Source organism: Lepus europaeus, chromosome 2, assembly GCF_033115175.1.
Source record: "Lepus europaeus isolate LE1 chromosome 2, mLepTim1.pri, whole genome shotgun sequence".
Classification (NCBI taxonomy): domain Eukaryota; kingdom Metazoa; phylum Chordata; class Mammalia; order Lagomorpha; family Leporidae; genus Lepus; species Lepus europaeus.
This window is the reverse complement of record NC_084828.1, coordinates 147,909,348-147,921,190: the sequence shown is the minus strand read 5'-3', so window position 1 is coordinate 147,921,190 and position 11,843 is coordinate 147,909,348. Positions and strand designations below refer to the sequence as shown.

Below are 11,843 nucleotides of genomic sequence, written 5' to 3'. Positions count from 1 at the left end.
GGGTCCAGCGGGTGCTGGGGCAGCGCGGGCCCCAGGAGCAGAGCCTCCGCCGCCTCGCGCCCGCGGCAGCCAGCGTCCTGGCACCGAGCGAGCCGCGACGGCAGGGGGTGGATTTTCCTTTGTTCCCGTCCTCAGAGCACTTTTGTGTTGGATCCCACGCGGGCCCAGCAGGAAATGTGACAGAGGGGCGAGGAAGGAAGAGGGGGACGGGCGAGGGCCGATTGGGCAACCGCGCTGCGCAAACACGCGAGGTCAAAGATCGCGCCCGGCCCGCCCCGACGGCGATAAAGGGGCGCGGGGCGCGGGCAGGGTGCGCAGAAGCGGGTCTGTCTGCGCTAGCCGCTCCTCGCCACCACTCCCGAGCTACAAGATGAGGCTTGCCGCAGGCGCCCTGCTGGCCTGCGCCGCCCTGGGTGAGTGAGTGCGGGCGCTGCCGCTGGGCAGCGCCGCGCCGTGGGCGCCCTAGTGCCCGATGCACTCGGGCTGCAGGTGCTTCGCCGTCTGGCAGCCCTGAGCTGAGCGCCAGCCGCAGCTTCCTATCGGAGCGCTAACCCCTGCAGCCCGGGAGAGCGCTAAATTAGAGCGCTTCCCATCACCGCGTATCCAGACCCCTTATCACAGCATCCCCGGCGCCCCGGATCTGCCCCGTGCCCTTCCAGGGTCCGGCGTCCCGTCCCACGGGCGCTCTTGACCACGTGAGGTCCCTCCGACTAAGGGTCAGAGCATGGGGTGTGAGGCCGCACCGCTTGGGTCTGGGTCCCTGCCTGGCTTCTCCCACGTGAGCGCGGTCGTAACAGCACCTGCAGGGTAGGCTCAGGTGAGGGCCAGGTCCTGTGGAGGCCGCTGGGGTACACATCCCACCCCGCCCCCGCGGCAGGCCTGCTGCTGACCGCCCCCACCCCCCACTTCCTCACCTCCCAGTTTGTTGGGTCCCTGACCTTTGCCTCTGACGTTTGTTTGTTTGTTTGCCTGCCCCCTGTGGGGCCTCTGTCACACCACTGGACCCTTGAGCAGTTTTCTCTCTGGAAACTACAAGCTCCTGGAGCCACAGCCCAGCATTCCTCACCTCTGCCCTCCTCAGGGCAAGGGCAGTGCTAGAGGCTGCATGGCTGGGGACAAATTCTTGTCTGTGGGAACCCTGAGGGGTGAGGAGCTTCCGGGGAAGCTGCCGATGGGCCCGGATCCCGTGAGTTCTCAGGGGCTGAGGTGGAACAAAGGGGCAGTCAGTCCCCAAGGTCCCTCCTTGTCCCTCCTGGAGAGCAGTTGGCCGCTTCCCTTCATGCTTTGCAGAGCATCAGAGCCCGTCTGAGCCAGCTCCTGCTGTGCTGGCCCGCAGGACGCTGAGATGACAGAGGCTCTAAAGCTCCTCTGATAGGAACAATACTTCCCCACCCCATGGATGTGCTGGGTCACTCCCCAGATGGCTGCAACAGCCGGAGCGGTGCTGATCTGAGGCCAGGAGCCAGGAGCTTCCTCCGGGTCTCCCACACGATGCAGGGGCCCAAGGACTTGGGTCATCCTCTACTGCTTTCCCAGGCCACAGCAGAGAGCTGGAGCAGCCGGGACTTGAACCGGCTCATATGGGATGCCGGCACCACAGGCGGTGGGCTTTACCCGCTACGCCACAGCACCAGCCCTATACCACCCCATGGATTCGAATAGCTCTCCACACACCTGGCTTTGGCCAAAAGGAATGGTGGAAAGCAAAGGAGGGCTCAGTGCAAAAAGAGGGACGGCGCTGGCTGGCTGGAGTTTACTGTTAATCTCTGACCAGCAGGTGGCAGACAAGAGTCACAGGCAAATGCATCATCTCTTCATTTGTTTGCCTCCAGCTGCTGGCAGAGGAGGGCGCAGTAACTTGGAACTATTCTCCTCTCCCGTGCCCTGGGCAGCAGACCCCTGGAAAGACCTGGCTTCCTGGCCTGGCCACTGCCAAGCAGGATGACTTTGGGCCAAGGGCACCATTCTCTGCTCTGATGGCAATCCCTGCGCTTCCCAGGTGGTGCTAGCAAGTCCGTGTGGCGCAGTGGCTGCCAAGGCTGTGTGCACACTGAGGCTCAGGCCCCATGCAGCCAGGGCCAGGCCAGGGAGGGCAGGGCCCAGGGAGAGTGCAGGGAGCGTGCTTTCGGCCCCCAGGGGAGCTCCGGCCAGCACAGCGTGGTCAGCGGGAAACAGAGCACCCTCCTCTTGGGCCAGTCTCGAAAGGCAGTGGCTGCCAGGCACTGCAGTGTCCAAGGCCACGAGTGACCGAGAAGACAGAACAGAGGTGGGGTCCTCACACGTCCGTGCTCTCTCCCTCAGGGCTGTGTCTGGCCGTCGCGGAGAAGACCGTGCGATGGTGCGCCGTGAACGATCACGAGGCCAGCAAGTGCGCCAACTTCCGGGACAGTGTGAAAAAAGTCCTTCCAGAAGACGGCCCCCGGGTGGTCTGTGTGAAGAAGGCCTCCTACCTGGACTGCATCAAAGCCATCGCGGTAAGTGGCTGCCACCCGGACGAGAGTGGAAGATCCACACACTGGCCACCAGTTTGGAACTTTTTTTAAAAAGATTTATTTATTCAGTTGAAAGACAGAGTTATAGAGGCAGAGAGAGAGGTCTTCCATCCACTGGCTCACTCCCCAAATGGCTGAGATGCAGGAGATACATAGTCCAGTTGTGAGCCCTTCGAAGAACATGCTCTTGGGAAAGTAGGCCAGGGGCCTGCTGTTGCTGGTTGCATATAGGTTAGAAGAAACAGCCAGCTTTCTGGTAGCATTGTGTTTTCTCAAGCAGGCCCACAAAGGAGGGCTGGGCCAGCCTAGGAACCTGACCTTAAGCCTTGCTGGAGTCACGGTCAAGTCTCTTAGTGCAGGAGTTTGGGCAGATTTGTCATGTGCAGAAAGGACTGCATCCTGAGAGCTAAGCAAGCAGGAGGGGGTGGGGAGGGCGGAGAGGCAGACTCAGCCCCTGGGAGCCTGGCTCACCTGGCGCAGTCAGCGCTGGGGTGTGCAGAGCGGGCTGGCTGAGTGTCTCCTCCTGCCTCCTCTCCCTTCCTGCATGGCTTCCTCAAGGGCCACTCACTGCCGCTCGCTCCCCTGCTGGGCTTGCTCATCCAGCCCCCTGAGGTCATGCCCAGGTTGATCTCTGTCCTCCTCCTGGGTCAGGTTCCCCCTGGGAATCCCTGCTGCTAGCGCTGCCCCACCCCCACCCCCCCCACCCCCCCACCCCCCCCACCCCCCACCCCCGGTTGCAACCTGGCTCCTTGCCTTCCTGAGCACCAGAGGCAGTGGAGTCTCAGCCAAGAAAACCCAGATTCCTGACCACTCTCCCCAACTCCACTGCACGGGGAAAAGCTCTTGTTTGCTTATTCATTTTTATTCAGTGATTTGAGGTGTAGTGGGGGGGTACCTGCAGGTTTGGACAAAGCCACAAAGAGCGTTTCATATCCTGGATCTAGCTGTTTGGGAAAAGAGGGTCCGCCATGTCTCCTAGCTCTTTATGATACTGCAAGTGGATGTACCAATTTTTTTTTTGATGAAAATTTTGTTTTGTTTTGTCATACTAAAATATGTTTTTATAATGCAAAAATGTCCATTGCTGAGTGCATGGATGGCAAAATCTGTTAGAAACATACAATGAAATATTTTTCAGCCTTCAGAATAAATGAAATGGTAATGCATGCTGCTGTGCGGATGCAGGTGGAAAGCTAAGGGAGGTGAGCCGGATACAAAAAGGACAAGTTCCTGTGATTCCTCGCCCACGAGGTGCCTAGGTCGTTAAATTCCTAGAGACACGAAGTAGAGCGATGGGGCTGCGAGTATCTGATTGATAGAACAGGGTTTCTGTTTGGAACAACGAGCAAGTTCTGGAGGTGGATAGTGGTGATGGTTACAAGCAGGGTCATTGTGCAGAATGCCTCTTAAAAATGGCTAAAATGGAAAATGTGTCATATGCATTTTGTTATAACAAAACGAAAACCACCTTGTTATAAAAAGTGTTAAAGCCAGACAGACATAGTTTGGCTTACATCAGTGTTTTATTTCATTTAGAAATAGTATCGTATTGTTGTCTACCTGTAACGTGACAGTTTTTGCCTTGTAATTGATCAGTAAGAATAGGTCATAGAGAACTGGCAAGAGTTTCTGGGAAAATCATTTTGCTTAAAGGTAGCTGAAGCAAAAACAAGGAGAAAAAGTTCACTTTTTTCTTTTTTAAAGTGTTATTTATTATTTGAGAGGCAGAGTTACAGAGAGAGAGGGAGAGAGGGAGAGACATCTGCTGGTTCACTCACCAAACAGTGGCAATGACCAGAGCTGTGCTGATCCGAAGCCAGGAGCCAGGAGCTTCTTCTGGGTCTCCCATAAGGGTGCAGGGGCCCAAGCACTTGGGCCATCTTCTACTGCTTTCCCAGGCCACTAGCAGGAAGCTGGATCTTAAATGGAGCAGCTGGGACTCACACCAGTGCCCATATGGGATGCCAGCACTGCAGGCAGAGGCTTAACCTATTACACCATAGCACCAGACCCTAACTCTTTTCTTTTAAGTGTCTATATAAAAGAGACAGTTTGGTTCACTTTAGAATTCACATAATGAGAAAATAAATTATAGGCCTAGGGGGAAGGTAGTGATAATACTAAAAATGTCCCACTGATTTAAGATGAGGATTCACAGAAGCACCAAGTAAAATAATAACAATAATAATAATTACCCAATGTAGCAGTGTAGTAGTAGATTCAAATCCCAGCTCCGTGACTTCCTTGCTCCGAGCCCTGGGGAAGCAACTTTAACCTTTCCCTCGCTGTTTTCCCACTTGTAAAATGGAGCTGAGATGGCAGGAAGGTGAGCTGTCAGGTGTCAGAAGGGGCAGTGATAATCAGGTGTTTTACCATTCGGCACGTGGAACAGGTGGAACATTCTTCACCGGCTATGCTGTAAATTTTGTGAGCACCTACATCACGAGACTGTCGGTCATAACCAATATTGATAAAATGTCGTATAAAGTTACCTTCAGGCTATGTGTATGAGGTGTACAGGAAACACACCAGCTTCTTGTTTAGACTTGGGTCCTGTTCCCCAGAGATCTCATTGTGTGCGTGCAGGTATTCCGAATCCTGACGTACATCTGGTCCCCAGTACTTCAGATAAGGTATATTCAACTTGCATAGCCAAGAAGTTAAACCCAGAGAGGGTGCTGGATCCCTGAACACAGGCTTCAGCAGTTTTCAGGACCCAGACAGGAAGAGAAAGTATTGAGTGCTGAGTCAGAGTGGAGACAAGTGTTGCATGGCTTCCTTCCTCCTCCAGAAAGAAGTTTCCAGAAAGCCGCCGGAGGAAGGCCTCGTAGGAGGTGTCAGGGTAAAGAAATCTGTGAATGATGGCCGTGCTAGGAATGCCAGTAGATGTCTTCTTCAGAGACTGCAGTGCCCTGGCTGTGCACCGGCCTCGCCCAGGACGCCAGCCAGGTCGAGCCTTTGTAACCTCCAAGGCCACATCCGTGTAGAGTTTGGACCAGGAGCTGGACAGCTCTGCAGGGACAACTTTATTCCTCTGTGCTGGGGCCGTGCTGGGCGCGGTCTGCCCAAACCGAGGGGTCTTCTGCCCTGGACTCATGGAGCCCTACTGGTCACGCCGGCCTCGTCCAGGTTTGGGTGAGCTGGCCTTGGAGGCAAGGGCTTCCTTGAGGCCTGGACTCGTGTTTTTCAGGCACACGAAGCAGACGCCGTGACGCTGGACGCGGGTCTGGTGCATGAGGCCGGCCTGACTCCCAACAACCTGAAGCCCGTAGTGGCAGAGTTCTATGGATCAAAAGAGAGTAAGTTCTCTCCGGGTAGACACTGAGTCTGGTGTTAGATACTAATGCGCATTCCCCTTCGGGGCGTGAGGGGACCACAAGGGGCCCCTGTGGGCTTTGGGCTGCTTGAAGCCGGGGGCTGTCTGGGCCAGGACTATGCTCACTGAGGAGACAGAGGGCCGTGCTGTGTGCATTCTGACCTGAAGGCCGCTGGGGTCTAGTGCTGTGTCCAGGCACCGTGCACCAGGGAGCGACCCCTGTGGAGCACACACAGACCCCAACAGTCCTGCACGTCTCTGGGATAACCTGTCTTTCCCTGGAAAGACTTTGAGGGGATGTGGGCCTTGTTGCCACAGCATCAGTTTCCTGTGGACTTGGGTTGGTCGGTGTAGACTGGTGCAGCGCAGGGCCAGGGTAGGCACGCCATCTGGGGCTCACGTGCCTGGAGCCCTTTTGCCACTGTGTGTGCCTGCGGGCTCATTAGAGCTGCACCTCCCATGCTTGTCTTTTCCCTGCAAACCCAGGATGCGTCCCCTGACTCTTCCTCACCACTCAACCTAAGTGGCCTCTGGGTCCCCCTTCACTCCTCAAGGGTATGTAGTGATGAGCAGGGCTGCCCCCTGCGGGACTGAGGACCTTGCATTCATACTGGCCCTCCGCAGATCCAAAGACCTTCTACTATGCTGTGGCTCTGGTGAAAAAGGACAGTGGCTTCCAGCTGAACCAGCTCCAAGGCAAGAAGTCCTGCCACACAGGCCTCGGCAGGTCCGCCGGGTGGAACATCCCAATAGGCTTACTTTACTGTGACCTACCGGAGCCACGCAAGCCTCTGGAGAAAGGTAAGCAGGCCAGAGGGTGGGTGCTCCCAGGCAGGCATCTCTACTCCAGATGCCCACCTAGGTCAGCCTGGACTCGTCAGATGGATGGTCTCCGTCCATTGAACATGTGGGAAGAGCTCCAGGGTGGGGCAGGGAGGCTAGCCGGCTTGGAGCTGGCAGGTCTGCATGGTGCCCTCGGGAGGAAGCAGCTGGGCCCTTTTTGCTCTGAGCTCTCAGAGCCGTCCTGGGGGGCGTGGAGGAAAGGCCAGAGGGCGTGGTGGAAAATTTCAGGGTGCACCACAATGGCCAGGCCCACGTGTTTTCCCTGGAGTTCTTTGCTGTCTGTGCTGATGTGCGTGCTGTTCCACCGGAGGTTGTTCTGACGGCCGTCTAATGGCCGTGAGGTTGGCCCGCACCTCTCCGAGTAGCTCTCCCAGCTCTGGGGCACAGGTCCCACAGGGCCCCTCTGACGAGGCCTGGAGGCAGATCTTAGCTGGTGAGAAGTCCAGGTCTGTTTCCTTGGTTGGGTGTTGACAGCATAGGGGTTCCCTCGCTGTTGATTGGAGCCCCTCAATTCTGATGCAGCAGCATAGGTAAGGGTGAGCTGGGACTGGGCTTGCCGTGTTGAGCTTAGTCCCTTTCTGTTCCCTAATGGGCCCAGGCTGGGAGGTGTCCCTGCCCGCGGCCAGGCTCGCCCACACCCTGTGTCCATCTCTCTGTGTTGAGCAGCAGTGGCCAGTTTCTTCTCGGGCAGCTGTGTCCCCTGTGCGGATGGTGCGGACTTCCCCCAGCTGTGTCAGCTGTGCCCAGGGTGTGGCTGCTCCTCTGTTCAGCCGTATTTCGGCTACTCCGGCGCCTTCAAGTAAGTGAGACTGCTGCCCCCTAGTGGCCAAGGTGCTGGTGTCCTTAGAGTGAGCGCTCAGCACTGGCCCAGTGCAGTCCCCTGCCCCGTACCAGGCTATCCAGGAAGCCTGATCACTCCCAGTAGACCATAGTTCAGCTTAGGACGCCTGCAGCCGGGCTAGCCCACGTTCTCCTTCCTCTCTTGGGGGCCTTTCTCTCTCCCCAGAGCCCTTGAGCCTGGCCAGTGCCTCCTCTCACTGGACCAAGCCAGGTCTGAAAGGACAGGCATGGCTGAGCCCACTCTTCACAGTGGTAGAGGCTCAGCCTACAGGCCTGTCTCCCACCACTGTCTCCTGCCAGTTTCCCATGCTTGGTTTCTTGCTGCCTCTTTCTATCTTGATTAAATGCTTGCATTGTATAGCCAGGCAAGGGCTCATGTCCGTCCTTAGCAGGCACCATTGCCTTATTTTCTATAACAGGAGCTTACAAAAGCTTTTCCACATGGAAATAGCTTCCATTGCTTCCTGCTGCTTTGGGGTGTAAGGTGGGGCCTTTATCTCATGTCAGTTCACTGCAGCCTCCCCCATCTTGGTGGTCTCCTGATGTCAGCCTCAGCGGTAGGGCCCACCCAGAGGCCTCCCCCAGACTCTACCCTTGTGTGACAGCGTGGCCAGAGCCTCCAGGGTGAGGAGAAGGGCCTGTCCCATGGGAGCTGCCCTAAAAATGTTCCTTTTGCACAGGTGTCTGAAGGATGATCTTGGGGATGTGGCCTTTGTCAAGCACGAGACCATATTTGGTAAGTGACAGAGCCAGCAGGTACTCTCCGAGTGGTGAGCATTCTCCTCTCCTGCCCCCTTTCTCATGCTCAGTGGTGGGACGTGAGCACACGGCTCCAGCCGTGCAGAGGGAGGGTACCTGGGGGTCCTTGGCCCTCTTCCCATGGTCCAGCGTCTCCATGCAGTGACTCTGTCCCGTAGCAGTGGTGCCATAGCAAACGATGAGGGGCTGGTCTGGCTGGCCTTGGCCTGTGGAGATCAGACTCGTAGGGTGTGGGTAGTATCAGAGGCCTCCCTGCCTTGAGTAAGTCATTTTCCTGCATGCTCCCTGGCGCCTAGTGATTGTGCCAAGGCTCTTGGCTTGTACCTTCCACAATCCATGGGATTCCAAGGGTGGGCAGGCAGCACCCTCAGCTCATCTACACTTTCCCTCCCCCAGAGAACCTGCCCAGCAAGGAAGAGAGGGACCAGTATGAGCTGCTGTGCCTGGACAACACCCGCAAACCGGTGGACGAGTATGAGCAGTGCCACCTGGCTCGGGTCCCTTCCCATGCAGTCGTGGCCCGAAGCGTGGACGGCAAGGAGGACCTGATCTGGGAGCTTCTGAACCAGGCCCAGGTAGCCCCAGCTGCTGTCTTCCCCTGCTACTTGCTCCCTGCTTGGATCTGGGGGCTCTCCTCCTTGCCTTCTTGCCACCGTAGACGTCCTGTGTGTTCAAGGCACAGCGGGAACCGTGCCACACACCATCAGCTTCTCTCAAAGTCCCCAGGGGGACTCCGCACAGAGCAGCAAGCATGATCTCTGCTGCCACCTTGGGCCAGAGATGGCTCAAGAGGCTCCGTATTGTTCTGTTCCAGGCAAACCTCCCTGGCCAGTGACTCCCCCTCCAAAGGACGTAACCTCTCCTCAGTGGCTGCCGCCCTGACTGCACAGGGAGCCACTTGCCCAGCCCTTGCCTCTGTCTGTGCAGAGTTTAAGTGGCAACCATGCACGCTGGCCTCGGAACTAGACGTTTTTTTTTTCCTCCGTGTTCTTGCAACCCAGTTTGGCAGACAGGCCCAGATGTCTGCTCAGGAAGATAGGGTCCGGCCTGGTCCCCAGAGGACTGGGAGCAGAGAAGGTGTGGGGTGTGCAGCACCCCAGTTGAAGTTTTTCATTTTTCCCTCTGGCCATTCACACTCCCATTCTACTGCGAACAGGAACATTTCGGCAAAGACAAATCAGGAGACTTCCAACTGTTCAGCTCTCCTCATGGGAAGAACCTGCTGTTTAAGGACTCAGCCTATGGGTTTTTTAAAGTTCCCCCCAGGATGGATGCCAACCTGTACCTGGGTTATGAGTATGTCACCGCCGTTCGTAACCTACGGGAAGGCATATGTAAGTGCTGGGGTAGGGCCTGGTGACCAGAAGGGCTTGGGGAGACGGGTGAGGGCAAGGACCAGCGATGGAGCCTCTCCAGGTGTCTGAACGCCTTTCCTGATGTTCCTTTGTCTGCCCTGTCAGTGAACCCAGTGTTAGACTGATGCTGCTTGGCATTAGTTATCTTGGGGTGGCCTGGACACCAGCCGGGGCTTTAAAGGAAATTCACATTTTAAATGCCTGGGCCAGGTGCTAACTGTGTCACCCATGCATAAGTCCAGGATCATCCAACCCACTGGATGGAACTAATTAGCCTGGCACAAAGTAGGGAAAACAAAATGAGGTTTCTCCAAATTGCACATCTCCTGTCAATATGAGGACCAGCCTGTGCCGTGGTGGAACCGGGCAATTCCAGTCCTGGCTTTCATTGGATCATGGTTGGTTTGTTTAAATCGTTCATTCATTCAACAAACATTTGTTGAACATCTAGCCATAAACTCTTAGGTGCTAGACATGCACCATTCTTCTGTCCTGGAACTCTCAGATCTGGGAAAAGACATCGTTGAAAGAATAGTCACACGATTGAATGATCGATTACCTAATGAAACACCTGCTCAGAAGGAAAAAAAATGACAGCAAAATACCATGGTCCTCTGAGAACGTATTGCAAAAAAATGGACCCTGGCCTAGGGATTGAGGCCAGGCCTCCCGAGCAAGTGACTCTTGAGCCAAGTGTGAAAGACGAGCCGGTGCCCACGCACTCATCAGGCATTTATCATGCTGACCACATGCTGGGCCTGCTCTGAACGCTAAGGGGAGCCCGGTGAGCAAGACTCCCCAGGCCCTGTCCTGGTTGGAGCAGATGTTCTGCCAGGAAACCAAGAATAAGCGCTGAACATAGGATGAGAGCACAGCAGGTGGTCAAGCACCATCTGAAAAAGAAGGGGAAATCAGTCACAAGTCCTGGAGCGCTCCAAGGCTGCAGAGTTGGCTTCTCAGAAGAGAAAAGCCAATCTGAGTAAGAAGGCAACCAAGAGATTCTGCAGTGACGTTGCTTTCTGATGATGAAATCGCTGAATGGGATCTCTGGTTTTCCCTGGTAAACTCCAGAACGTTAGGACAGTGAGCAGCATTAATGCCTGCCACTCAGCAGCCAGGACCTCCTTTCTTTTTTTAATATATTTATTCATTCATTTATTTGACAGGTAGAGTTATAGACAGTGAGAGAGAGAGAGAGAGAGAGAGAGAGAGAGAGAGAGAGAGAGAAAAGTCTTCCTTCCATTGGTTCACCCTCCCAAATGGCCGCTATGGCTGGAGCTGCACCGATCCGAAGCCAGGAGCCAGGAGCTTCGTCCTGGTCTCCCGTGTGGGTGCAAGGGCCCAATCACTTGGGCCATCCTCCACTGCCCTCCCAGGCCACAGCAGAGAGCTGGACTGGAAGAGGAGCAACTGGGACTAGAACCCGGCACCGCAGGCAGAGGATTAACCAAGTGAGCCATGGCGCCGCCCCAGGGGCCTCCCTTCTAACCTCTGGTTCTTTCTCGGATGCCACAGGCCCAGACTCCTCGCAGGATGAGTGCAAGGCGGTGAAGTGGTGCGCTCTGAGCCACCACGAGAGGCTCAAGTGTGATGAGTGGAGCGTTACCAGTGGAGGGAAAATAGAGTGTGAATCGGCAGAGACCACGGAAGACTGCATTGCCAAGATCATGGTATGTCACTTGCCCCACCCCCACCCCGGGGCGGTGCCCCGCCGATGCCTGCTGGCCCACTGCTGAGGCAGAGCTAGTGTGTGTCCTGAGAGGATCCCAGGAACCAGCCCCACAAAAGCTGGGAAGGACGGCTGGGCTCAGCTTCCTCCTCAGATGAGAACAGGGTGGGAAGGCCAGCAGAGCAGTGCCCTGCTGAGCCGAGGCTGAGCCCTGGTGCTCTGTCAGAGTGGGATCCTGTGTTGAGTTTGCGAGCAGGTACAAATGTGCTTTGCTGGGCAAAAGAGTATCCCACGTTTGCTCCAAGAGAGTTGTGAAAATCCTGAATGATATGAAGAATGCTGTACAATCATGCAACCGGGAAAATCCTCTGGTTGGGGTCACACATATGGTTGCTCGGTATATTGTCTCACCTCATGATTTCTAGTGAGCTGTGACCATGTCCACAACACACTTTAAGGACCTGATTCGGAGCTCTTGTGCTGACATACACAGCATGCCTGGACAGGGCATGAAACTCCAAGCTCCGTGCCTCCAGACGCACCCATTCCTTGCTCTATGCATTTTCTAC

The 11,843-nt window shown here is 55.8% G+C and overlaps 1 protein-coding gene across 1 annotated transcript in view; it reads left to right on the top strand.

The window, feature by feature from the left end:
• Positions 1-304: 304 nt before the first annotated feature.
• The window catches only part of TF (transferrin), a 28,666-nt gene continuing 17,127 nt past the window's right edge, over positions 305-11,843 (top strand). Inside the window, exons 1-9 of the mRNA XM_062214577.1 lie at positions 305-413; positions 2,302-2,474; positions 5,683-5,791; positions 6,433-6,609; positions 7,318-7,450; positions 8,172-8,227; positions 8,647-8,825; positions 9,407-9,584; positions 11,121-11,275. Coding sequence (XP_062070561.1) covers positions 371-413; positions 2,302-2,474; positions 5,683-5,791; positions 6,433-6,609; positions 7,318-7,450; positions 8,172-8,227; positions 8,647-8,825; positions 9,407-9,584; positions 11,121-11,275 — 1,203 coding nt within the window. The 5' untranslated portion in view covers positions 305-370. The remainder of the gene's footprint in view (positions 414-2,301; positions 2,475-5,682; positions 5,792-6,432; positions 6,610-7,317; positions 7,451-8,171; positions 8,228-8,646; positions 8,826-9,406; positions 9,585-11,120; positions 11,276-11,843) is intronic.